Genomic DNA, 25,631 nt, shown 5'->3' with positions numbered 1-25,631 from the left:
TTCAAATGTATTTATAGTAAATGAAGGTATAACTTAGATAATAAATTAAAAGATATGTATGCTAAAATGTGCACATAAGATATAAGGCAGTTGACATGTATTCTTCAGAAGAATAGAGTTTTAGATATACGTATAGTTGTCAATAACATAACAAAGTTTTTCCGCTTAACATCTTTGCATTATAGGATTAAACGCCTTTTTTTTTTTATAAATATCACTTTTTGTGAGTAAATTAGTCGAGTTTATACACCAATAAATTCCTTTAAAAAGGCGTTGAATCCTCGTAATTCTTTAAAATTAGAGATATATTTTTCAACACTCGCTACCTCTATCACACGTAAACTGTATAGTTATGTCATTGAGTAGGCCTGGCGCATGAATATATTTGTTGGTTCACGCAAAATATGTACTCAACGAAATTTGCTATCTGATAAAAAGTTAAGTGCAAAAACTCTCAATAACATTCGAACGAGAGTTTTAATGTATCATTTTATTTAACGATTAACGTGCAGTAAAAATAAATTTGGTAATGTCGGTGTTATTTTCGCAGTCATTTTGTTTACATTGGCAAAGTTCGGTCAACGTCGTCGATCGAACAATAATTAACGTCAAGATCACCACCAGAAGTTCCCTTGACCAGTCATATCAACGTATTCCCTTATATATGCAAATCATATAAGAATTATGATTTATAAGCTGAAGTAAGCTCCATTCAAAAGGCGAACCCTTTACTTTTTGTGCAAGACATGTATACTGATTAATAGTCATATATGTACTGTAATAAAAATATTAAGAGAACAATAAAATATTTGCATTTTTATTCTTAGACTTCCAATATCAATTTCCTATTTCTCACCAGTAACATACACTATGCCCAACTGTATGGTGTTTACATAATACTGATCAGTTGATACAATATGCTCGTGTATGTACACACTATACTGCTCCATGAGAGTAATGAGGAGGAAAGTTTAAAAATTACAATCCGTACATTTTATGAACACCATCACGAATTGGGTGATATATATTACGTGTCTGTGTCTGTTACCACGTCCTAAATTTCGGTTTACTATCTACATCATCTGGCTAAATACCAAATGCTCCCAAATTTGGCTGTTTTCCCAAAGAGTGTTTTTGTCTTGTGTTCTTTGTTTTCAATTGTTTTTACTGTTTGGTCTTACATGATCATGCCATATAAAACAGATTTTTTTCTATATGTATGTTAAAGTTAAGATAATTAATCAGCTATTTCTTTCTTAGACATTGACCTGTGAAAAAATACACGTCACACAAATACTTCACCTTTGAAGGCTTTGGTTTCTTTGTGTCATTAAAAGTTTATAATCCGTTTGTCGATATCATGGTGTACTGACGTAAATGCATGGAAGGTATCCGTTGTTATTCTGTGGTTTACATGTTGTAATGTTCTATTATATTGATTACTTAATATTTACTAGGACACATCCGTGTAATAATTATTTGATTTGTCATTTTTACCCCATGACGGCTGACAAATTGGACCTCGTTATTTTTATTACTCATTATTCTATTTATTCTTCCATGTAATGTTACCCGTTTTGTTGACTGTTCTTTGTCTGTTCCTTTGGCCATGGTTTGTTGGTCTTGTCCATTGTTTTAAATTGTTCCTGGTATAGTCTCCGTACTTGTGTCACTGCATGGTGAGTGAACGTAAAAGACGTCTGTTTATTTCACGCATCATTGTAAATATAACGGAATTTGATGAGACTGTCATCAAAGTGAGAGGTTCAGCGCTATAAAACCAGGTTTAATCAATCATGTTTTACATTTCAAGTGAAAATTCCTGTACCAAGTCAGGAATATGACAGTTCTTGTCCATTCATTTTTTTGTTTTGTCATTTGATTTTGCCATGTGATTATGGACTTTCCGACTAGATTTTCTCCTGAGTTCAGTATTTTTGTGATTTTGTGATTTTTTGGATCTAGAAACATTAGTTTTTTTTAAATATGTGTTTATCTTTACTTTATCTACCATTGATATATAAAAGAAACAAACACTAGATGGGTTTTTTTTACAAATTTTCAAGAATTCTGACATTTAAAAGTCATTTATACAAAATAATAATAATTGCATATGAAATGAAATGAATCTACAAAAAGACAATAAAAGATTTTAAAGTAGACAATAGCAGTTTTAGAAAAACATTATAAGGGAAATAAGAAATTGTCTATTAAGACAATTATTATTGTCTATGACTTTTATATCTTGAGATTCAATAGTTAATTAAAGTCTCACCACACACATATAAGTATAACCAAGTAAACAATATAAAAATGTAGAATGCTTGTGCCATTTTTAAAAGAACTATGTGAGACTGTTAATTACAATTATAAAACATCAGAATTAAAACATAGTTTTGTTATTAAAACAAATTAAACATAAAAGTGCAATATCGCCATGCACATTCAATGATAAAACTTGATACATGTACATAAAAAATAACAATGATTGTTTTAACAGTATAAGATACTACATCCATCAATTATATCCCATTTTCTATGACTTTTCGTTTACCCTACCATATCGTTTGACGCATGCCCATCAGTCTATTTCTTCGCAATAAAATAAGATGGCAGGTTTTGGCAAAAGAACTGCTAACATTTTCATTTTTAAACAAAAATATAATGTTTTTTTTTTCATTTGACAAAGTTAAAAACATAGTATGATGTTGAATTGTATCAATAAATAAAGGCTGCCTTAAATCTTTATATAATGAACATGTTAACAGCATATGTTTTTCGTCTTCTATATCATCACAATTGAAACCATAATCTTTTATCTTACATCGTTCGGCTTACCGTTTATTTCCAATCTCAGACAGTTTTTCGGTACGTTTTGTTTCCGTTTTTCTAATAAAATTCTTCAATCTATTGCATTGTCCGCTCTGTGGTCGGGTTGTTGTCGCTTTGACACATTCCCCATCTCCTTTCTCAATTTTATCTTCAAATATTTTAATCTAATAAACAAATGTCATCTACTTCTGTTACAAAATTCAAGATAAATTGCATTAAATTACTAGGGAAATTTACAGTGTCAAAGTTTACGTGTATCAATAGTTTATATACTTTTAAGAAAGCAAAAAGAACACCTAGCTGGCAATCATTGCTTTTCATACTAGCCTTGACCGTGGGTCTCATTTTGGTCTAAGCGTGACGCGTGATTGCCGATTGTTTTTGTAAGCGTGTAGAAATTACAAAAAATGAGAATTGCTTACGTACATAGTGTAAGCGGGATACGGGAATCTCAGTGACAAAAAAAGTATAAGCGGGATCCGGGATTAGACCCCCCTTTTTTTCAGTGAGATGCCCTTGACCATCGCAAACCATAACATGACAACCCATATACCACTATGTTAATTGATATACTGTGGATTCATTATTGGTTGTGGAAAAAGAAATCAAATATTCAACAAAGTAGACCTTTTTATAAGCTAGTATGGTCCGAGACCACAATTATTTCGTAGTGCATTTCTTTTAGAACATAAATGAAAACAAAACAAAATCCCACCGGCGCTTTCTCAAAGAAATTTTTACAGTGTGTTGTACTACTTTTGGGACAAAGTATATTAAATTTTATAAAACTTCATCAGCTCTAACTCAAAATATGGACAATTGACAGCTTCCGAGGTGTTAATTTTTAACCTTTTTCAGCTGGACCAAATTACCACATTCCTTTAAAATTCAAGACCCAAATTTTTTACGGTTTTACCGACCGTGCAAGGGCTGTATAGCCAGTCAAGGTCGTTAAAAACTTCCTTTTGTTGTTTACGGTGTAATTTCATCCCCCTACTTACAATTTGAGGCATTAAACATGGAGAAATAAATTTGGAAGTGCAAGTAACCCACTGTCAACACTAGGGACTCAGATATTCGATAATTGTGGTCTCGGACTGAGAAGTTTGGTTTTCTATGATACGAAAATATAATATGTTCCCTCAATTTTCGAAAATTCGTACTGATTATGATAAATAAAGGGTTTAGCAGTATACCGCTGTTCAAAACTCGTAAATCTATGGACAAAAAAATAATATAAAAAAAATCATAACATACGCAACTATTATCAGCACCCGCAGTACGCATGCGCTAAATTTGATAGCAGTCGATATCGATAAATTTACTATAGATTGTTAAAGGAAATAGCTGATAGTAAACAAAAATAAATATCTTTTTCATTGGCATCACATTAGAAAATATATTTTCTTGGCTTTCTAATGACATAATTTTTAATTGAATCGGGATTGCAGAAGTTACGGCCATTTTTATTTTTAAAAAAGTGGGTCATTCCCTATTACTTCTTACAATTCAAAACCAAAAACGTATGCAAAGGAGTTTTCATTCATGAATACATCTTTCACTATTCTTAGAAATAAATTCATTATCATAAATATATGTTCTTTGCTCTATAATCTTTCCAATGGTATATATTTGATATTTTAGAAAATTTAATGAATCGGGGCCTTTTTTTATCCAAAACTGGAGTTGTTGTCATTGTTTGAAGATTGCGAGAAAAATTCTAAGTCCATGGAAGTATTATATTGATATATATAGTTAATATAGTACTTCCATGGTCCTACCAAGTAAATCGCTCACAGATCACAAAACAAAGATTAATTTATCTGTACATAAAATATTTACACATTTAATCAAATGTTTTACATCATGAGTTTAAAAATTCAGTAAAGTAAAAGAAGTGTAACTTTTTATTTAAAATAATATTTTTGTCCAGCTGTCAGTTTTCTTTATTTTTGATAATATACAATCTTTCACTATTACATTAACTCAGACTTTTGGATGTTTTTCGTGAAGCGTATTCAAAAAATTTGAAATCCCATCTAAAATGGATTTTTTTTTTTCAATTTTCTTACATATCTTTTTAAAAGTTTTTTTTAATAATAAGGCGGCCGTAACTAAACAATTTTGATACTTTAACATGTTAATCTGATTTACATAGAAGTAATAGATATATATTTTATAAATATTTTTCTCATGTTTTAAAAAGACCAATTAGTTTTGATGAAACAGGAAAAGTGTCATTATCTTAAATTTTCCAGATGCAGAAACTCTTTCAGAAGATCTTTTGTAGTAGATGGATTTGGAATGAAATCTTATACGTCAAATTTTCTTTCATCAATTTGATAACTTTTCACTGCTTTTGATTGGCAATATGAATCGCTGTACTATCTTACATGTACATGTGATATATACTAGACTATTTCTTGTTTGATGCACATTCTCATTTTATTCACTTAACTTTTAGAAAAATAAATCGCGTAGAACAAAATAAATATTATTTTTCATTTGTCTCCGTCCTTTCAGAAGTTTCTATCTTGAAATATATTTATTTTTTTATACTTGTACATTCATGTTTAATTTGTATTAAAAAGGAAATTTATTTTAATTATTGTTGCATTTATATTGTACATGTATTTGCAGAATTTTTTATATATCGACTGAATGAGATAATTTGAATTGTTAAAACATGAAAACAGATGCCTGTGACCCCTGTTGTTTCAATTAGCATGTTTGAAAGTTTCTGCGTGAAGTTCACAAATTTCATCAAGTATTTGATCACCTGTTGTGAATTTCAGATAACACTGTATCCGTGGTTAAGACTTTCCTTTACATATCAGTAATAGATATATATATATTCCCCCTTTTTTATATAATATTCGGAGCATTATTGTATACACTTTTCTGCGGGACTTTCTTTACGGTGTTAAGCCCCAGTCCCACTAGACCACGATCGTACCACGCTCACCGCGATCTAAAATAAATTTAGATCGTGGTGAGGTCGCGGTATGAGCGGCATGAAAATGTTAATTTTCGTTGCTTTCACGATGCTACTATACGTCCTAATTACGCTTCTACAACGATCCCGCTACTATTAAACCATGTTCTAACCGCGCTTATTCTACGACCTCACTACGCTTATAAAGATCTTTCTACGCTCTTCACATTCTCACTACGACCATACCACGAGTTATCCGATTGCAACACGAGCTTACTGCGATTATAGCACGTTCTTACCACGATTTTACTACGTTCATACCGCGATCTTACTACGTTCTCAGCAATACCGTCAATATCGTGTTTCATATCAATATAGTTCCATTCCTTCTATTTCTGATCAAAACTGAGATTTCTCGGAAATAATACAGTCATGCCACCCAAATCTACTAGAACACGTGGGCGTGGTGGTAGGGGTTGATGTAGAGGCAGAGGTAGCAAAGTATGAACGCCATACTAAACTCCAAAAAGTACACAAAAAACTAATATTAAAAAAAGTACAAGACTAACAAAAGCCAGAGGCTCCTGACTTTGGACAGGCGCAAAAATAGTGGGGTTAAACATGTTTGTGAGGTCTCAACACTCCCCCTATACCTCTAGCCAATGATGAAAAGTAAACGCATAACAATACGCACATTAAAATTCAGTTAAAGAGAAGTCCGAGTCTGATGTCAGAAGATGTGACAAAAGAAAATAAACAAAATGACAATAATACATAAATAACAACAGACTACTAGCAGTAAACTGACATGCCAGCTCCAGACTTCAATTAAACTGATACTTTACACATAAGTAGTATAATACTTAGTCATCAAGAGATGTCGGAACGACCAATCAAACCTAAATTACAACCAATTGCTGGTCCGTATTTCCATAAAGCTCAAATGACGATATTTTAGTGCACGATAGCAGAGATGACACAGATGTGTCAATATATATAGGAAGATGTGGTATGAGTGCCAATGAGACAACTCTCAATCAACGTAAAAATCTATAAAAGTAAACCATTATAGGCCAAGGTACGGCCTTCAATACGGAGCCTTGACTCACATCGAACAGCGCGCTATAAAGGGCCCAAAAATACTAATGTTAAACCATGTAAACGGGAAAACCCACGGTCTAATCTGTATAAAAACGAGAAGCATGGTTGAGTCGTGAGAGCAAATGGATAAATACATTCAGACACAAAATCTAGGGAGTTTTTTTTTATATATTTTATGTGAAAATGACAATTAAAAATGATGGTCGTAGTGTGAACGTAGTAAGGTCGTGAAAAGAGCGTGATGAGGACGGCAAGGGCGTGCTAAAATCGTACCATGGTCGTGAACAGCGTGGTAAAGTCGTAGTGGAAGCGTAGTTGGGTCGCGGTGAGAACGTGGTGGTCGTAGTAAGGTCGTGATAACGTCGATGTGAGATCATAGCGCAATCTCTCCGAATAGAATCACGCTTTCGCTAGCCTACGCTCTCGCTACGATTGTACAGCGACCTTTGCGATCTTACTACGATCTTAGTGCGCTTTCAGTACGCTTCTACCACGACCTTATTTCGCCACGACCGCACCACGATTGTTTTGAACATGTTCAAAGTTGGCCACGCTCTTCACGATCTTGAAGACCTCACCACGACCGTGGTACGACCTTACTGCCACCTACACGATCGTACCACGATCATCAAAATTTGCATTTTTTTCACAGATCGTAGTGCGAACGTGGCCTAGTGGGACTGGGGTATTAGGCGGCATGCAATTAAATTTTGGGAAAATTTGCTGATTAGTTTGAGAATATCAGAACATAATTTCATTAGTATCATAAGTATGTGCGGCTCGATTGGCTTATATCTATAAAAATAAAACAAGTAATCTACGACTATATCATTTTTGTTAGTGAGAGACCTATCCTTCCATCAACGAACATGTGAAGCGTGTATAAATATTGTTGAAAATGAGAAACATGTATTGATAGAGTGTCCATTATAAGATGACCTGCAAACTGATATTTTTCAGAAAAAAACTTTGTCACTCCGGAACAAAAAAAACCCAATCTAATTTGAGAAATTGTCTATTGTTCTATAGGTAGCTACTGAATGTGATAGAAGTGTAAAAATGTTAGTAGGTCGAAAATACAATACACGAGGATATATTGGCCTTTCCAATATTTTTAACTTTTTACATACCTGCCAACTTTCACGATTTAGGCGTGTACTACACGATTTTGACCCTTTGTCACGATTGCACGATCGTGTTCCTGAAAAACCCTCTAAAACACGATTTGGTGAAAATCTACACGAAAATTTTGTTGTTCCCGATTTTGAACTGTGTCCAATGGAGGAAAATTGTGTTCAGCCAATCAAATTGTGTGTTTCTCATGATCAAATTAATCAGCCAATCAAAAACGTTTTCTCTCAAGATTATTTTAACATGCTAGATATTGAACTTGTGTTGTTAAAAAAAATTGTTACTTCCCTTTGAATTATTCTGTTTTAAGTTATTTTACTCTTAAAAGTGTAAATTGTAAAAAGACTATAAATGAATAATATTTTAATCAAATTATCATAAAAGGATGGTAATTAAATGAATTCAAATGTTTTGGGACAAATAAAAAAGTATAAATTTATAAATTATTTTAGCAATCTAGACTTCTTTTCAAGGACTAGGTTTATATAGTAAGTCTCTCTACATTTTTGAGATTGTCATTCTTATCAAGTACAATTCAGGTTAGACTGAACATAATAAAGATAAAAAAAAAAGTTTAGACTGCATAAAAGTCCCAGTAAGGTTTAAATCTAGTAAACACTGAGACTGAGATTTGTTTAAGTCAGAATAGAAGATTTAATTAATTTAGTGAACAAAACATAGCAAAACATTTTACACTGTCTGAGTCTTTTTTTTAAAGTTTTCTAGAAATATCATATGACTTTCATAAAGCTTAAAAACCTTGCAATACTGTTGTTAGTGTTTGTTATTTTTCTTATTAATTTATTTATCATGTTGCAAATATACATCATACATGTATAGCATATTTCTTTCTTATTTGTCTATACAGTTACCAATGATAAGGAGATGAAGACATATATAAAGATAAATAAATATAATGATTTATTTGCAAGCAGTGAATACTCAATTATCAAAAACAAAACCAAACAAGAAACAGATTCTTCTTTATAATATTTTATTTTCATTCAAATAGAAAGGCAATAAGGGTACTATAAACATATTACAATTTTTCTAGACTACAAAACAGCACGCGCAAAACAGTCGTCGCGAAGAATTGTAACCATTGAAATTGTTGTCGCGCGCTAAAACCCCCATGGGCATTTTCAAAAGTTGGCAGGTATGTTTTTAACCCCAATCAGAGACATATATATATGTCTCTGCCCCAATACAGTTTATTTTACAGAAGAGTTATATTTCGAATGGCTTATAAAAATCAAAAAATCAATTTTCAACTGAGACTCAGATTTTCGACAAAATAAGCAATAAAACGGCAAGCTATTTAGAAAAGCTATTTGTTTGTTAAATTACTATTTTGCGGATAATCAAGTCTTTTTCCGTCTCAAATCTAAAACTAATGTGTCTCCGGAAACTTCCGCTAGTTGATTGACAATGAATTTCATCATGTTCATAAAATCTCAATTTTAAAGCTCCCAAACCACACTAAGTTGTATCAGAAACTTTGGTAAGTCGAATATTCGTTTGGAGTCTAAATTTAGAGCTGTATTGCACAATTTAATCTAGTTCGAATAATTATCGCTATTTTTCTGGAACGTTTTATTTTTTGTTGGGACGCCTTCTAAAAATGTATATGTACATATGTAGTAAGGCGTCCCAGAAAAAAAAAGCCTTGTAATTATTTGGACTAAATTCAATTTGATATAAAAAATGAACTGGCAAATCCAGAAATCTTTATAACATGTATAACTTATAATGGGGCCTATAGACTGAATAGACGTATTTACACTTGTATGCAAATTTGTCTGCCATTACGTAAAATCACACAGCATGCACAGGTTCCCACAAACTTTGACATCATAATTTAAAATATTTGACTTCACAATTTAAGAGTGATTGTTGCTTGACGCTAAAAGGTGATTCGGAGTCGATCTAAGGTCATGATCATTCGGAGACAAGATACAAAACATGTACAGCTAAATACCAAAAGTGTAAATTCGTTTATTCTCCTGTCTGACACCATAAAGTATATATCCTTATTTATATTTGCTTTTCACATTTCAATTCTGAGGGATCACCCGGGTCACCCGCCGGGTCATTGTAATAACCCGGGAATTCCAAAAATGACCCGATTTCACCCGTATTACTTAGCCTTAAGATTGATTTCATAAGTAATATTCCTTTGAAATACCGGCAAATTCGTAATTCTTCCATGAACAGGAAGTTCATCTTGCTATGTAAACTGTCAAATTAAGTGATCCATTAAGTGCATGGCTTCACTTGACAGCTTTGGTGTCAAACACACTGTTAATTAACACCAATTACCTTAGCTTTAGGTCGTAGGTTTACAAAAATATTTCAACTTAGTAGAGTTACTTCCCCTTATTTGTCACCATTCAAAATTATTCCTAATAGTTACGTTTTATGGGTGAAAAAGATAAAATCATTGAAAATATAAAATTCAAATACATATTGGAAAATAACTTTGCATTATTTTTATACCTTTATACAATTTTTTTTTAAAAGTTCAAAATTATTTTTCATATTTATACCTCCTTTAACTGTATTACTATCATGACTATATTTTATCACAGTCTAATTTCCTTCTTAACTATGTGATGGAAATTTTAAAAGCTACATAGTCTTTTTAAAATTACATATGTAAAATAAATTTTAGTATAATCACAAAAAGTAAAAAACATAAGACAGTGTTACATAAATTTATAAAAATCTTTTAAGGTGGCTCGTGGGTACAAAAATTTTAGCAAAAAATTAAACCTTTATATTTTCATTACAAATTTTATTTATGACACTATTAGTTGTTACTTTATGATATGGTACAAAAAACAACCCAAAAAATTGATTTGGTTTGGCCCTAGATGACTTTAAAAATTGAAAAAGCTCCAAATTATCTCCCTTTGGTGCAAAAATGTCATTTTTTGGCTTAAATTTGAAATATTTTTTTTAACTCATCGGTGACCTATATTTTTTATTATTGTTTTCAAATAAGCTGTACATAAACTAAATAATTGTAAAATTTAAACAATTTCTTATATTAGGTTATTTTTTTATTTCGATATTTCCTCTTTTTCTCCTACAATGTATTAGTTCAACAGAAAAAAAGGACATTAACAAAAATGTATGCTTCTTCCAGAGGCCGATTTTAGCTTAAATGAACGGTGACCCCAATTTTTTATTTCATTTTTCTTTTAAGTATATGATAAAGTTCATTTATTAAAAAATATATCGAAATCCTATAAAAGGGAAAAAAAATCATTTATACCCAGGAGCCTCCTTAAAATGCAATGAATTAATAAAATTTAAAATGACTTAAGGATGATTGCTGCTCAGTTTCATAATAAATAACTTTCCTTAAAACTAGTATATATTGATAGGGGATTAATTGAAGAATTAAAAAAGCAAAAAAAATATAGGGGTCAATGTGCTTGTTTTTGAGATATAAGCCATTGAAATTTTGGCGGGAAAATGTTTTCTCTTGATTTTTCATAGCTTTATCATTGACCAGTTAAAGTCCTCAAAAACTATTTAAAAATAAATAAAATTTTATAAGGCTTTTACAAATGAATTATAATTATACATGGAAAAGATTTATAAAAAGAAATATGGGGGTTCATGGGCAAAAAATGTTAAGACATTTAAATGGATAAAACCAGAGGATTTCGAAAATCTGGCAAAAAGTCCAAAACATGACAAGCAAACATCCTTAACCAAGTGAACATCCATTGATGTTTTGGTATCTTTGATATACATTATAAGAAAATGTACCATAAATACTGAAATTCAGCTCGAAAAAGTTTGTACGCGTCATGACCTGCATTTTCATAGTCACAGGTTGACAGGTATGACAGTGTAATGCTTTTTCAGATTCATCATTCAACAACTACCTGTGTAGGTCAAATAAAATACTATGTGTGGTTCCAGTTACATGTAAAAAAAAAGTTAGGGTACATGTAGGTAGGTATTGATTTTTTTATTTTCTGTTTTTTTTTTTACATTGAGTCTGTCTATGGGAGCAGCATTCTGACTTTAACAATGCTTTATAAAAAAATGGCAAGAAAAAGTTTAGGATAGGCTATTGTTAAGACTAAAAAGAAGGGTAACTGGAACCACACATATATTTTTATTTGGCCTTACCATGTTTATAGAACACTTGTATCATTTTACACTATTAAAATTATCCACTTGTGGTGTGGTATCTATCATTGTCCGATCAGTGGGCAGTAGCTCACAGTTTTTCTTGTTAAATATATTTGATTATATAAAAAAGAAGATATGGTATGATTGCCAATGAGACAACTATCCACAAAAGACCAAAATGATAAAGTTTGGAAATAGATTATTACATCATATCTAATTTAAGAGAACTTTGATTTACTAAGTCATGTGAGTGGTTAAATCATAGCTGATTTTTAAAAGAGCACTAATTTGCTGATTTCTTACTGGTTCATGGAAATAAGTTAGAGTTATTTCGTTTTAAACAAAAAAAGTATTTCATCAAAAATTGAATTCTTTGGACTCAGAATTGTTAATGAGAATTTGATCGATTGAAGATTTGAAGGACAGTATACATTTTTGTAGATAAAGTTAATTAAACACATTGAAGATAATTACAGATAAGTTTTAAAGATTTTTAATGGTTATTCACAGTATTGATGATAATCATTTATAGTCATAGAGAATAACTATCAAATGGAAGAATTCAAATAGAAAAAAATATTCAACTAGTGACTAAACAACACATAAATTCACAAATGTGGGTAGTGCATGAGTTAGATGTTGTTTGGTTACAAGTTGAATGTTTTTAAATAGTTTTAATAGGGTAAAGAAATTAATGTAAAACATGTAAGGAACTATAAATTTTTACTACACATTCAAAATTTGTTTTTATCTGCCATTATCGACATCTTGATCATGTGTTAATAACGCCTATTGTTGTATGATGACATAAAGTGAAATAACCACATTTATTTCACATGTGAAATTATCAGTTTTTATTTCACTGGCAAATCAATGTATTTCATCATTTGTTCATTGCAACCATGCAATGTACATGATGTAATGGTAATGATTTGAATTATTTTTTCCTTTTTTGATTTTTTAGCTCACCTGGCCCAAAGGGCCAAGTGAGCTTTTCTCATCACTTTGAGTCCGTCGTCTTCGTTAACTTTTTCGAAAACTTCTCCTCTGAAACTACTGAGCCAAATTAAACCAAACTTAGACACAATCATCATTGGGATATCTAGTTTAAAATTTGTCTCCTGTGACCTGGTCAACTAACCAAGATGGCTGCCATGGCTAAAAATAGAACATAGGGTTAAATGCAGTTTTTGGCTTATAACTCAAAAACCAAAGCATTTAGAGCAAATCTGACTGAGATAAAATTGTTAATCAGGTCAAGACCTATCTGCCCTGAAAATTTAAGATGAATTGAACAACCCGTTGTTGGGTTGCTGCCCCTGAATTGGTATTTTTAAGGAAATTTTGCTGTTTTTGGTAATAATCTTGAATATTATTATAGATAAGGATAAACTGTAAACAGTAATAATGTTCAACAAAATAAGATTTACAAATAAGTCAACATGACCGATATGGAGATTTTTAGAAAATATTTTCCACTGTAATTACTGGGCCAAGTTCATTATAGACATGATAGATAGAGATAATTGTAGCAACAAGAATATTTAGTATACATATAATCTAATGTGAGGTGTTTTGAAATGCTGAATCTAAATTAAAACTGTATCTATTTCATTGTTAATAAGTTAATACCACATTGCGGTCAAAAAGGTGTTAAATGATAGTGCGAGTTGGGCATCTGTGTATGGACAATTTCTAGTTCTTCGTGCATGAAGATCTATAGTATAATAATTTAATTTGGATGTAATGTTTCTTCTGATTGGCTGTTGATATTTTGTTATGAGCCCATAGACATAATTTAGTCGTGTGACCGTGACGTCATCAACGTTTTTTCATGGTTTTCTATGGTTTAAAAAAGGAATTTAGAATTAAATTATAAGAAATGGCTGTAATATTTTTTCTGTCTATTTGAAATAACATAAAACTTTTGGTGCACTCTGTTAAATAAGCCGCTACACGTGTTATTCAGTGTGCACCAATTTTTTATGTTATTTCTTGAAAGACAGAAAAAACATTACAGTCATTCCTTAATCAATTTCAGAATTTTTCTGTTCACTTGATTTCAGATATGAGTTGTCAAAAATTCTGCAAAGCTATTTTTTCCCTTTAATTTATAAATGGAAAAAAATGCTGAATTTTTCGTTTTTTTTTACAAATGACAAAATTATTTCTTTTTTAGCAATTTCAGTGGAGTTCAAATATAAAATCTTGATTCATCAAGTCACTTATAGGAGTAGCAAATTAAAATTTTTCGTCACAAATCAGAAGAAATTAGGGTTGAAAATTAAACTTTGTTTGATTAACAAAAATGTATTTAATTATGGGGTTATTTGAAATGATGAATCAAATTACTATTATTTAGATTTTGGATTTTGTGCCGTTTTCAGTTTTTATACACATTGGCATTGTGGTAGGGACAGTCTTAAATTAAACTTTTTTTTCTGATTTCATCAAAAATTAATATAACATAACCTTGATATAACTATTGTACAATGTACACAATGTACAAATGTATTTGTTTACACATGCACAGTCATGACTGTTTTGTATATATATATCATGTATCTATATAACATGTATAACTTTCAATAAGATTTTTAAATTTTTGTTTGTTAGATATATGCAACATTGATGTGTGAAAAAACATGCCTAGACTGAAGAAAAAATCATGGAATCAAAAAAGATTGGAAAGAAAGCTACAGATGAGACTTCAAAGTCCAGTATGTATTTATTCACAAATAGTCTTTCAAAAGCTAATTGGTGAAAACAAGACTAGTCTACTTTGATTTATAAGTTCCCAATTTAAGTTTTACCAGCTATTTCTTCCGTTAGTCCCAAGTTGGTTTCAGTTCTTCCACTTTAGTCTGCCTCAACCAAATGTTATGAAACTTATACATCATGCTTATGACAACAAAATACAGATTAAGATTACCTTTGGATTTATGTATATGGGCAGGAATTCACTTATGTTTAACCTAAGTGTGACGTTGTCAGAAAAAAATTAAAAGCCACATATACATGTAGGCAGCAGGCCTAGGCCTGTATTCAACTTAATTTGGCCTTTTTAACTTTTTTTATTTGTACCTGTCAGCGAAGAGTTTTTAAAAAATGAAATGTGTGTCTGTCGGACTCTGTCCTATTAATTTCAATTCTGGTATCCATGATGAGTTTATTATTATTGTTTTGAAATAATTCAAAAGAAATTCTGGAATGTCAATTATTGGCTTAACATGCTTAACAAATAAAAAAAAATGTTACAAATTGAACTTCTCATGATTTCTATAACACTGCTTGACGTTTGTTTATGTGTAACATATTTGTTTTATACAAATAACATGTAAGGCAGTTAGTTTTCAAATTTGAATTGTTTTACATTGTCATATCCTGCATATCACATGTATCGGGCCTTTTATAGCTGACTATGGGCTTTGTTCATTGTTGAAGGCCGTAGTTCGACGGACTACCAGAGCCAATCATCCTGCAATCACACCAAAAAACTATTGGAAAGTCTCATTATATTTTGCGTTTATAGACCATATGATAATGGAACTGGAGAGTGGAGTGGGGTCTGGTATTATCAGAAAATCTCTTCTTTGTGCCTTATCGTCTTCCTTGAAATCAATTGTACGATCAACAATGAACAATGACAGGTTATCATCGCTAGCATTACTGCATATTCATCAGGATTTCGGTGTGAATATTGCCAAATAAATAGAGAAGCTCGTTTCTGCTTAGACCCGAAGAGCAAATTTTGGACAATTTTGAGTAAATTCTGTATCAGAAAAATGTGTAGTTTATGTTTTCAATTAACCATGATTTACTCTATTCAGAAGATTTACAAATAGTTTTACATTCATAAATTGTTTATAAGTCCTATCTACATGTAGCTCCTCTTTCAACTGTCCTATGACCAAAAACCGGAGAAAAAAAATTTCCTGCTTAAAAGGTCCCAAATTTTTAGCTCACCGGGTCCGAAGGACCAAGTGAGCTTTTCCCATCACTTTGCGGTCGTCGTCCTGCGTCCGTCGTTGTTTACTTTTACAAAAATCTTCTCCTCTGAAACTACTGAACCAATTCAAACCAAACTTCATCTGATTGATTCCTAGGGTATCTAGAATAAAGTTTGTGTTTTAATTCCCATGTCATAAAATAACATGGCCGCCATGGCTAAAAATAGAACATAGGGGTGAAATGCAGTTTTTGGCTTATAACTCAAAAACCAAAGCATTTAGAGCAAATTTAACAAAGGGGTAAAATTGTTTATCAGGTCAAGATCTATCTGCCCTGAAATTTTTAGATGAATCGGACAACCTGTTGTTGGGTTGCTGCCCCTGAATTGGTAATTTTAAGGAAATTTTACTGTTTCTGGTTATTATCTTGAATATTATTATAGATGGAGATAAACTGTAAACAGCAATAATGTTCAGCAAAGTAAGATTTACAAATAAGTCAACATGACCAAAATGGTCAGTTGACCCCTTTAGGAGTTATTGCCCTTTATAGTCAATTTTTAACCTTTTTCGTAAATCTCCATGATCTTTTACAAAAATCTTCTTCTCTGAAACTACCGGGCCAAATTAATCCAAACTTGGCCACAATCATCATTAGATTATTTAGTTTAAAAAAGGTGTCCGGTGACCCGGCCAACTAACCAAGATGGCCGCCATGGCTAAAAATAGAACATAGGGGTAAAATGCAGTTTTTGGCTTATAACTCAAAAACCAAAGCATTTAGAGCAAATCTCAAATTTGGGTAAAATTGTTTATCGGGTCAAGACCTATCTGCCCTGAAATTTTCAGATGAATCAGACAACCTGTTGTTGGGCTGCTGTCCCTGAATTGGTAGTTTTAAGGAAATTTTGCTGTTTTTGGTTATTATCGTGAATATTATTATAGATAGAGATAAACTGTAAAAAGCAATAATGTACAGCAAAGTAAGACCTAAAGAAGTCAACATGACCAAAATGGTCAATTGACCCCTAAGGAGTTATTGCCCTTTATATAGTCATTTTTTAAACAATTTTCACAAAATTTGTAAAATTTTACTTACATTTTCCACTGTAACTACTGGGCCAAGTTCATTATAGATAGAGATAATTGTAAGCAGCAAGAATGTTCAGTAAAGTAAGATCTACAAACACATCACCATCACCAAACCACAATTTTGTCATGAATCCATCATGCGTCCTTTGTTTAATATTCACATAGACCAAGGTGAGCGACACAGGCTCTTTAGAGCCTCTAGTTTGTAATGTTAAATTCTCTCTTATTATAAGTAATTGGATAACTTTATTTGGTATGTGTGTACCTTTTAAGGTCATTATGCCTGTCAGACAGTTTTCACTTGACCTCGACCTCATTTCATGGATCAGTTAACAAGGTTAAGTTTCGTGGTCAAGTCCATATCTCAGATACTATAAGTAATAGGTCTAGTATATTCGATGTATGGAAGGACTGTAAGGTGTACATGTCCAACTGGCAGGTGTCATCTGACCTTGACCTCATTTTCATGGTAATCAGTGGTCAAAGTTAAGTTTTTATACGACCGCAAATTTTGAAAAAATTTTCATCGTATATTGCTAACACGTTGGCGTTGTCGTCTGCGTCGTCGTCGTCGTCATCGTTGTCGTCGTCGTCTTCGTCCGAATACTTTTAGTTTTCGCACTCTAACTTTAGGAAAAGTGAATATCAATCTATGAAATTTTATAACAAGGTTTATGACCACAAAAGGAAGGTTGGTATTGATTTTGGGAGTTTTGGTCCCAACATTTTAGGAATTAGGGGCCAAAAAAGGGCCCAAATAAGCATTATTCTTGGTTTTCCCACAATAACTTTAGTTTAAGTAAATAGAAAATAATGAAATTTAAACACAATGTTTATGACCACAAAAGGAAGGTTGGTATTGATTTTGGGAGTTTAGGTCCCAACAGTTTAGGAATAAGGGGCCAAAAAGGGACCCAAATAAGCATTTTTCTTGGTTTTCGCACCATAACTTTAGTATAAGTAAATAGAAATCTATGAAATTTAAACACAAGGTTTATGACCATAAAAGGAAGGTTGGTAATGATTTTGGGAGTTTTGGTCCCAACAGTTTAGGAATAAGGGGCCCAAAGGGTCCAAAATTAAACTTTGTTTGATTTCATCAAAATTGAATAATTGGGGTTCTTTGATATGCTGAATCTAACTGTGTATGTAGATTTTTAACTTTTGGTCCCGTTTTCAAATTGGTCTACATTAAGGTCCAAAGGGTCCAAAATTAAACTTCGTTTGATTTTGACAAAAAATTAATGGGTTGGGTTCTTTGATATGCTGAATCTTAAAATGTACTTAGATTCTTGATTATCGGCCCAGTTTTCAAGTTGGTACAAATCGGGGTCCAAAATTAAACTTTGTTTGATTTCATCAAAAATTGAATAAATGGGGTTCTTTGATATGCCAAATCTAACTGTGTATGTAGATTCCTCATTGTTGGTCTTGTTTTCAAATTGGTCTACATTAAAGTCCAAAGGGTCCAAAATTAAACTTAGTTTGATTTTAACAAAAATTGAAATCTTGGGGTTCTTTGATATGCTGAATCCAAACATGTACTTAGATTTTTGATTATGGGCCCAGTTTTCAAGTTGGTCCAAATCAGGATCTAAAATTATTATATTAAGTTTTGTGCAATAGCAAGTCTTTTCAATTGCACAGTATTGCGCAATGGCAAGAAATATCTTATTGCAAAATATTGTGAAATAGCAATTTTGTTTTTAATTAGAGTTATCTTTCTTTGTCCAGAATAGTAAGCAAGAAATATCTAATTGTAAGAATTTTTTTTATTTGGAGTTATCTTTCTTTGTCCAGAATCAACTTAAATCCTTGTTATATATACAATATACAATGTATATTCACTTTTTACTACCAACTGATAAATTAAAATAATCTTTACCATTCAGTGATAACAAGTAGTTTTTTTACATCTTAATATTTTATGATGCATTTAAATGAGTAGTTATTGTTACAAACTTCATCAGAAATTTTAATTGAGATTAGTTTTGGAATAAGGGAAAGGGGGATGTGATTAAAAAAATTGGGTTCAATTTTCTCATTTGAAATTTCATAAATAAAAAGAAAATTTCTTCAAACATTTTTTTGAGAGGAATAATATTCAACAGCATAGTGAATTGCTCTAAGAGAAAACAAAAATTTTAATTTCATTAGAACACATTCATTCTGTGTCAGAAACCTATGCTGTGTCAACTATTTAATCACAATCCAAATTTAGAGTTGAATCCAGCTTGAATGTTATGTCCATACTTGCCCCAACCGTTCAGGGTTCAACCTCTGCAGTTGTATCTGGTTTAGTTTTGGTCTATTTTTCTTATACTTTATGCATTAGGTCAACTATATTTGGTGTATGGAAATATTCTATGATCTATACGTCGATTACGCAGGTTTTATTTGACCTTGACCTCATTTTCACGGTCCATTGCTAAGTTTTTAAGTGTTTGTGTTTTGGTCTGTTTTTCTTTATTTATAAGCAATAAGTCAACTATATTTGTTGTATTGAAGAATTGTTAGCTGTACATGTCTGCCTGACATGGTTCATCTGACCTTGACCTCATTTTCATGGTTCATTGATCAATGTTTCATTTTCTTGGTTAATGTTGAGTTTATGTGACAGTTGAAATAAAGCTTTATATTTAGGTCTATCAAGATAGTATCAAGGTTTAGTAAAGAAGGCGAGACGTTTCAGTGTGTGCACTATTGTCTAAGGAAGGTCCAGGATGTCTCATGTGCCCTCCAGCTTCATCGGCTTCCAATAAGAACTGACCTCCATTTAATACTAGTAGCATAATATATAGTGTTATAATTAAGCGGTGTTTAACACCACTCCATTTGTCATTTGTCTATTCTGACATTTGACTGTGTATTAACTTGGCTAGACATAATGATCAATTGCAATGTTTTGAGTACATAGGGTAAAAAAATATAGTTTATATTCTTAGAAAAAATATATAAAGATATGACTGTGAACATTGTCTTTTTTTTTTAGGCAAAGTTTGCAAAGTTAGCATTACTGTCAAAACAGACCACTGAATTAGGAACCCAAACACAAATATTTGACAGAAATGAAATAGTTACATCTCCTGATCATACAAATAACCAGCCAACACCGATTCATAGCAATGATAACAGTCAAAGTGAAAACCAGCCATCACTGAATCATAGCAATGATAACTGTCAAAGTGAAAACAGCCCATCACTGAATCAAAGCAATGATAACTGTCAAAGTGAATACCAGCCAACACTGATTCATAGCAATGATAACAGTCAAAGTGAAAACCAGCCAACACTGAATCAAAGCAATGATAACTGTCAAAGTGAATACCAGCCAACACTGATTCATAGCAATGATAACAGTCAAAGTGAAAACCAGCCATCACTGAATCATAGCAATGAAAACAGTAAAAGTGAAAACAGCCCATCACTGAATCAAAGCAATGATAACTGTCAAAGTGAATACCAGCCAACACTGATTCATAGCAATGATAACAGTCAAAGTGAAAACCAGCCATCACTGAATCATAGCAATGAAAACAGTAAAAGTGAAAACAGCCCATCACTGAATCAAAGCAATGATAACTGTCAAAGTGAATACCAGCCAACACTGATTCATAGCAATGATAACCATAACAGTCAAAGTGAATACCAGTCAACACTGGTTCATAGCAATGATAACAGTAAAAGTGAAAACAAGACATCACTGAATCAAAGCAATAATAACAGTCAAAGTGAATACCAGCCAACACTGATTCATAGCAATGATAACAGTCAAAGTGAATACCAGTCAACACTGGTTCATACATGTAGCAATGATAACAATCAAAGTGAATACCAGCCAACACTGATTCATAACAAATATAGCAGTCAAAGTGAATATCAGCCAACACTGATTCATAGCAAATATAATGGTCAAAGTGAATACCAGCCAATATTGAATTATAGAAATGAAAGCAGCCAAAGTGAATACCAGCAAACACTGGTTCATAGCAATGATAATAGTCAAAGTGAATACCAGCCAACATTGAATTATAGAAATGAAAGCAGCCAAAGTGAATACCAGCCAACACTGATTCTTAGGAATGATAACAGTCAAAATGAATCATCACAAACACCTATATATTTAGATGAACCTTTATTATGTGGCATTTGTTGTAAAGAGTTTAATCAAATGAGTTTATTACGGGTACACATGAGAACACACAATGAAGAACAACCCTATAAATGTGATATTTGTTCTAAAGGGTTTAAGGGAAAGAAAAAATTCCAGTTACATATGAGAATACACACTGAAGAACAAATATATCAATGTGATAATTGTTCCAAAGCTTTTTGTCGTAAAAATTCCTTAACTAGACATAAGAAAACACATCATGGTCATCTACAGAGCCATATAGCAAACAGTGATGAAAAACTTGCAACATTAAAAGACAAACTAAGGGAATTTTTCCAAAAAAATACAGGAAAAAAACAGGATGAATCTGGTGAGGTTACATCCCCTGATCATAAAAATAACCAGCCAACACCGATTCATAGCAATGATAACAGTCAAAGTGAAAACCAGCCATCACCGAATCATAGCAATGAAAACAGTAAAAGTGAAAACAAGCCATCACTGAATCAAAGCAATGATAACAGTCAAAGTGAATACCAGCAAACACTGATTCATAGCAATGATAACAGTCAAAGTGAATATCAGCCAACACTGATTCATAACAATGATAACAGTCAGAGTGAATACCAGCCAACACTGATTCATAGCAAATATAACAGTCTAAGTGAATATCAGCCAACACTGATTCATAGTAAATATAGCAGTCAAAGTGAATACCAGCCAACATTGAATTATAGAAATAAAAGCAGCCAAAGTCAATACCAGCCAACACTGGTTCATAGCAATGATAACAGTCAGAGTGAATACCAGTCAACACTGGTTCAAAGCAATGATTACAGTCAAAGTGAATACCAGCCAACATTGAATTATAGAAATGAAAGCAGCCAAAGTGAATACCAGCCAACACTGGTTCATATCAATGAAAGCAGCCAAAGTGAATACCAGTCAACACTGGTTCATAGCAATGATTACAGTCAAAGTGAATACCAGCCAACATTGAATTATAGAAATGAAAGCAGCCTAAGTGAATACCAGCCAACACTGATTCTTAGCAATGATAACAGTCAGAATGAATACCAGCCAACACTGGTTCATAACAATGATAACAGTCAGAGTGAATACCAGCCAACACTGGTTCATAGCAATGATAACAGTCAAAATGAATCCTCACCAACACCTATATATTTAGATGAACCTTTATTATGTGGCATTTGTTGTAAAGAGTTTAATCAAATGATTTTATTACAGGTACACATGAGAACACACAATGAGGAACAACCCTATAAATGTGATATTTGTTCTAAAGGGTTTAACGGAAAGAAAAAACTCCAGTTGCATATGAGAATACACACTAAAGAACAAATTTATCAATGTGATAATTGTTCCAAAGCTTTTTGTCATAAAAGATCCTTATATAGACATAAGAAAATACATCATGGTCATCTACAGAGCCATATAGCAAACAGTGATGAAAAACTTGCAACATTAAAAGACAAACTAAGGGAATTTTTCCAAAAAAATACAGGAGAAAAACCGGATGAATCTGGTGAAGTTAACACGATGGTTAATGTCAGACATGTTTTTAACAATGGCCAGGATCCCACAGGAACTAAAACTGCAAATGAACAATTTATATGTGGTGTATGTGGTGAAATCTTTAGTGGGGATATACCATTAGTACTACACATGAAAAAACACGCTTGTGAAGTAACTAACACCATGGTCAATGAAAAACATGATATAAGCATTGATCATGATCACACAATATTAAAAACTGATCAAGATAATTATGATACCACAATATTAAATACTGATCAAGATAATTATGATACCACAATATTAAATACTGATCAAGATAATCATGATACCACAATATTAAATACTGATCAAGAGTTCATAATATCAGAGAATGATCAAGATCACCATGATCACACAACATTAAATAATGATCAAAAGTTCACAATATCATATAATGGTCACACAACATTAAATACTGATCAAGATCACACAATATTAAATAATGACAAAGAGTTCACGATATCATATAATGGTCACACAACATTAAAAACTGATCAAGATCACACAATATTAAATACTGATCAAGAGTTCATAATATCAGAGAATGATCATCATCACCATGATCACACGATATCAAATATTAAAATTGAATAGTTTGTGTGTGGTGTTCGTGGTAAAAGCTTTAGTGTAGAGAATAAATTACGACTAAACACAAATCATAATTTTCTGTGATCACGTGATGCGCCTGTTAAACTATGTAATGAACATATAAGAGCATGTGATAAACCTTTTAGATCATGTGATGAACCTTTTAGATCATGTGATGAACCTTTAAGATCATGTGATAAACCTTTTAAATCATGTGAAGAACCTTTTAAATCATGTGATGAAACTTTAAGATATGATATATGATGTAAATGAAAGGTTAAATAGGAAGTACAACTTACAGCTACGTATAATTCCAGAACCTGACGAAAATGACTGTTTGATAATCAAATGTAAACTGGTATTTATTGGATGTACACTAAAATAGTTAAAAGTATTATTTTTTACCTTTCGAAATTGTAAATTTATCAATTAAAAAATCTTGTACAATAGTATTTCTCTTTATGATCCCGCCTGCAATAAAAGTAAAATTATGCCAGACAGAGATATTACACAAAACTAAAACAAACAATTTATATGCAGAGTTTGTTGAAAATCTTTAGTGACGAAAAATAGTTACTACATGACATGCAAAAACACAATTGTCAGTTAATCATTTTTCAAGTGATTTCTATAGCTAGTTCTTATGATGTAATGTTACACAACCGTTCCAGATTAGGGGAGGGTTGGGATCCCGATAACTTGTTTAACCCCGCCACATTCTGTATGTATGTAGTTATCAAAGGTACCAGGATTATAATTTAGTACGCCAGACGCGCGTTTCGTCTACATAAGACTCGTCAGTGACGCTCATATCAAAATATTTATAAAGCCAAATAAGTACAAAGTTGAAGAGCATTGAAGATCCAAAATTCCAAAAAGTTGTGCCAAACACGGCTAAGGCAATCTATGCCTGGGATAAGAAAATCCTTAGTTTTTCGAAAAAATCCAAGTTTTGTAACAGGAAATTTATTAAAATGATCACATAATGGATATTCATGTCAACACCGAAGTGTTGATTCCTGGGCTATTGATACCAGGGTTTCCGCTGGCGGTCGCCATTTTCGCAATTTGCGAAAAAATAATGATTATGGCGATTAAAATTCGTCATTGGCGAAAGAATTTGGCGAAAGAAATATATAACGATTTATTTTCAGCCATCTTGTTTATTTACCTTTTTTGGATTTCTCTGACTTTACCGATCAGACAATACTCGGAATTCACCTTGAACTCGTTAAGTTTTTGACAGAAAATCAATAATCAGCTGATTGCATTCATAGCTATCGACCTCAAAGGACTAATTAATAAAGGTGTTGTCTTTGATTGTATGATATGACAAAATGATATTTTTAAATGGCTTCTGTCACATGTCACAAAAGGGATTTATTAACCACTTTGCGACGCACGTTTTTGAAGCAAAATTTTTACGCTTTCTCTCGAGTCCTTCTTTTAATGATAGTCCAGAAAAGAAAATTGTTGTTATGACGAAAAATGTTCAAAAGCAAGAAAGTTCTCTGTTTTAAAACTTTATCATTTAACTTTCATATAGATCATTGTTTGATTGGCAATGGGTACTTCAAAGTCGTTTCAGTGACACGTGCTTCACATGTTTCAAGCATATAGTTTTACTTATTTACGATGGTCTAGAAAAGAAAACTGTCGTTATGAAGAAATCTATTCAAAAGGTTGGCATGAGAGTAACCCTTCAATGTTGAATGACTACACCTTACACGAGGGATCAATTCTAAGTGATAAGATGATTCGTTTTGTTGTAAAAACCACTTCTTATTTAGTAAGGGAGGGGGGGGGGGGTTGCTGGAAATAAAAGGAAAATTTTAAAAGAAAAATCTATTTGTGTTAATTACTTGGCGAAAAAAATAATAAAGTGGCGAAAAATATATTGTTTTGGCGAAAGAGGTGGCGAAAAAAATAATTGACCCAGGGGAAACCCTGATTGATACCCTCGGGGACGAAACGTCCACCAGCAGCGGCATCGACCCAGTGGTGTAAACAGTTATCAAAGGTACCAGGATTATAATTTAGTACACCATACGCGCGTTTCGTCTACATAAGACTCACCAGTGACACTCATCAAAATAATGTACCTATTCTAAGAACCTGTAATTCAATGGTTGTCGTTTGTTGATGTGTTACATATTTG

The 25,631-nt window shown here is 32.1% G+C and overlaps 1 protein-coding gene across 1 annotated transcript; it reads left to right on the top strand.

Moving 5' to 3' along the window:
- Window positions 1-9,391: 9,391 nt before the first annotated feature.
- LOC134697427 (RB-associated KRAB zinc finger protein-like) lies at window positions 9,392-23,702 on the top strand. The gene is made up of 3 exons (XM_063559705.1): window positions 9,392-9,500; window positions 14,768-14,871; window positions 20,186-23,702. The coding sequence occupies exons 2-3, from the start codon at window positions 14,797-14,799 to the stop codon at window positions 23,477-23,479; spliced, it is 3,369 nt and encodes a 1,122-aa protein (XP_063415775.1). The 5' UTR covers window positions 9,392-9,500; window positions 14,768-14,796; the 3' UTR covers window positions 23,480-23,702.
- Window positions 23,703-25,631: the final 1,929 nt, after the last annotated feature.

The sequence above is a fragment of the Mytilus trossulus genome, chromosome 14, assembly GCF_036588685.1.
Source record: "Mytilus trossulus isolate FHL-02 chromosome 14, PNRI_Mtr1.1.1.hap1, whole genome shotgun sequence".
Classification (NCBI taxonomy): domain Eukaryota; kingdom Metazoa; phylum Mollusca; class Bivalvia; order Mytilida; family Mytilidae; genus Mytilus; species Mytilus trossulus.
The sequence above is the reverse complement of the archived record's forward strand: the minus strand, read 5'-3'. Positions and strand labels throughout refer to the sequence as shown.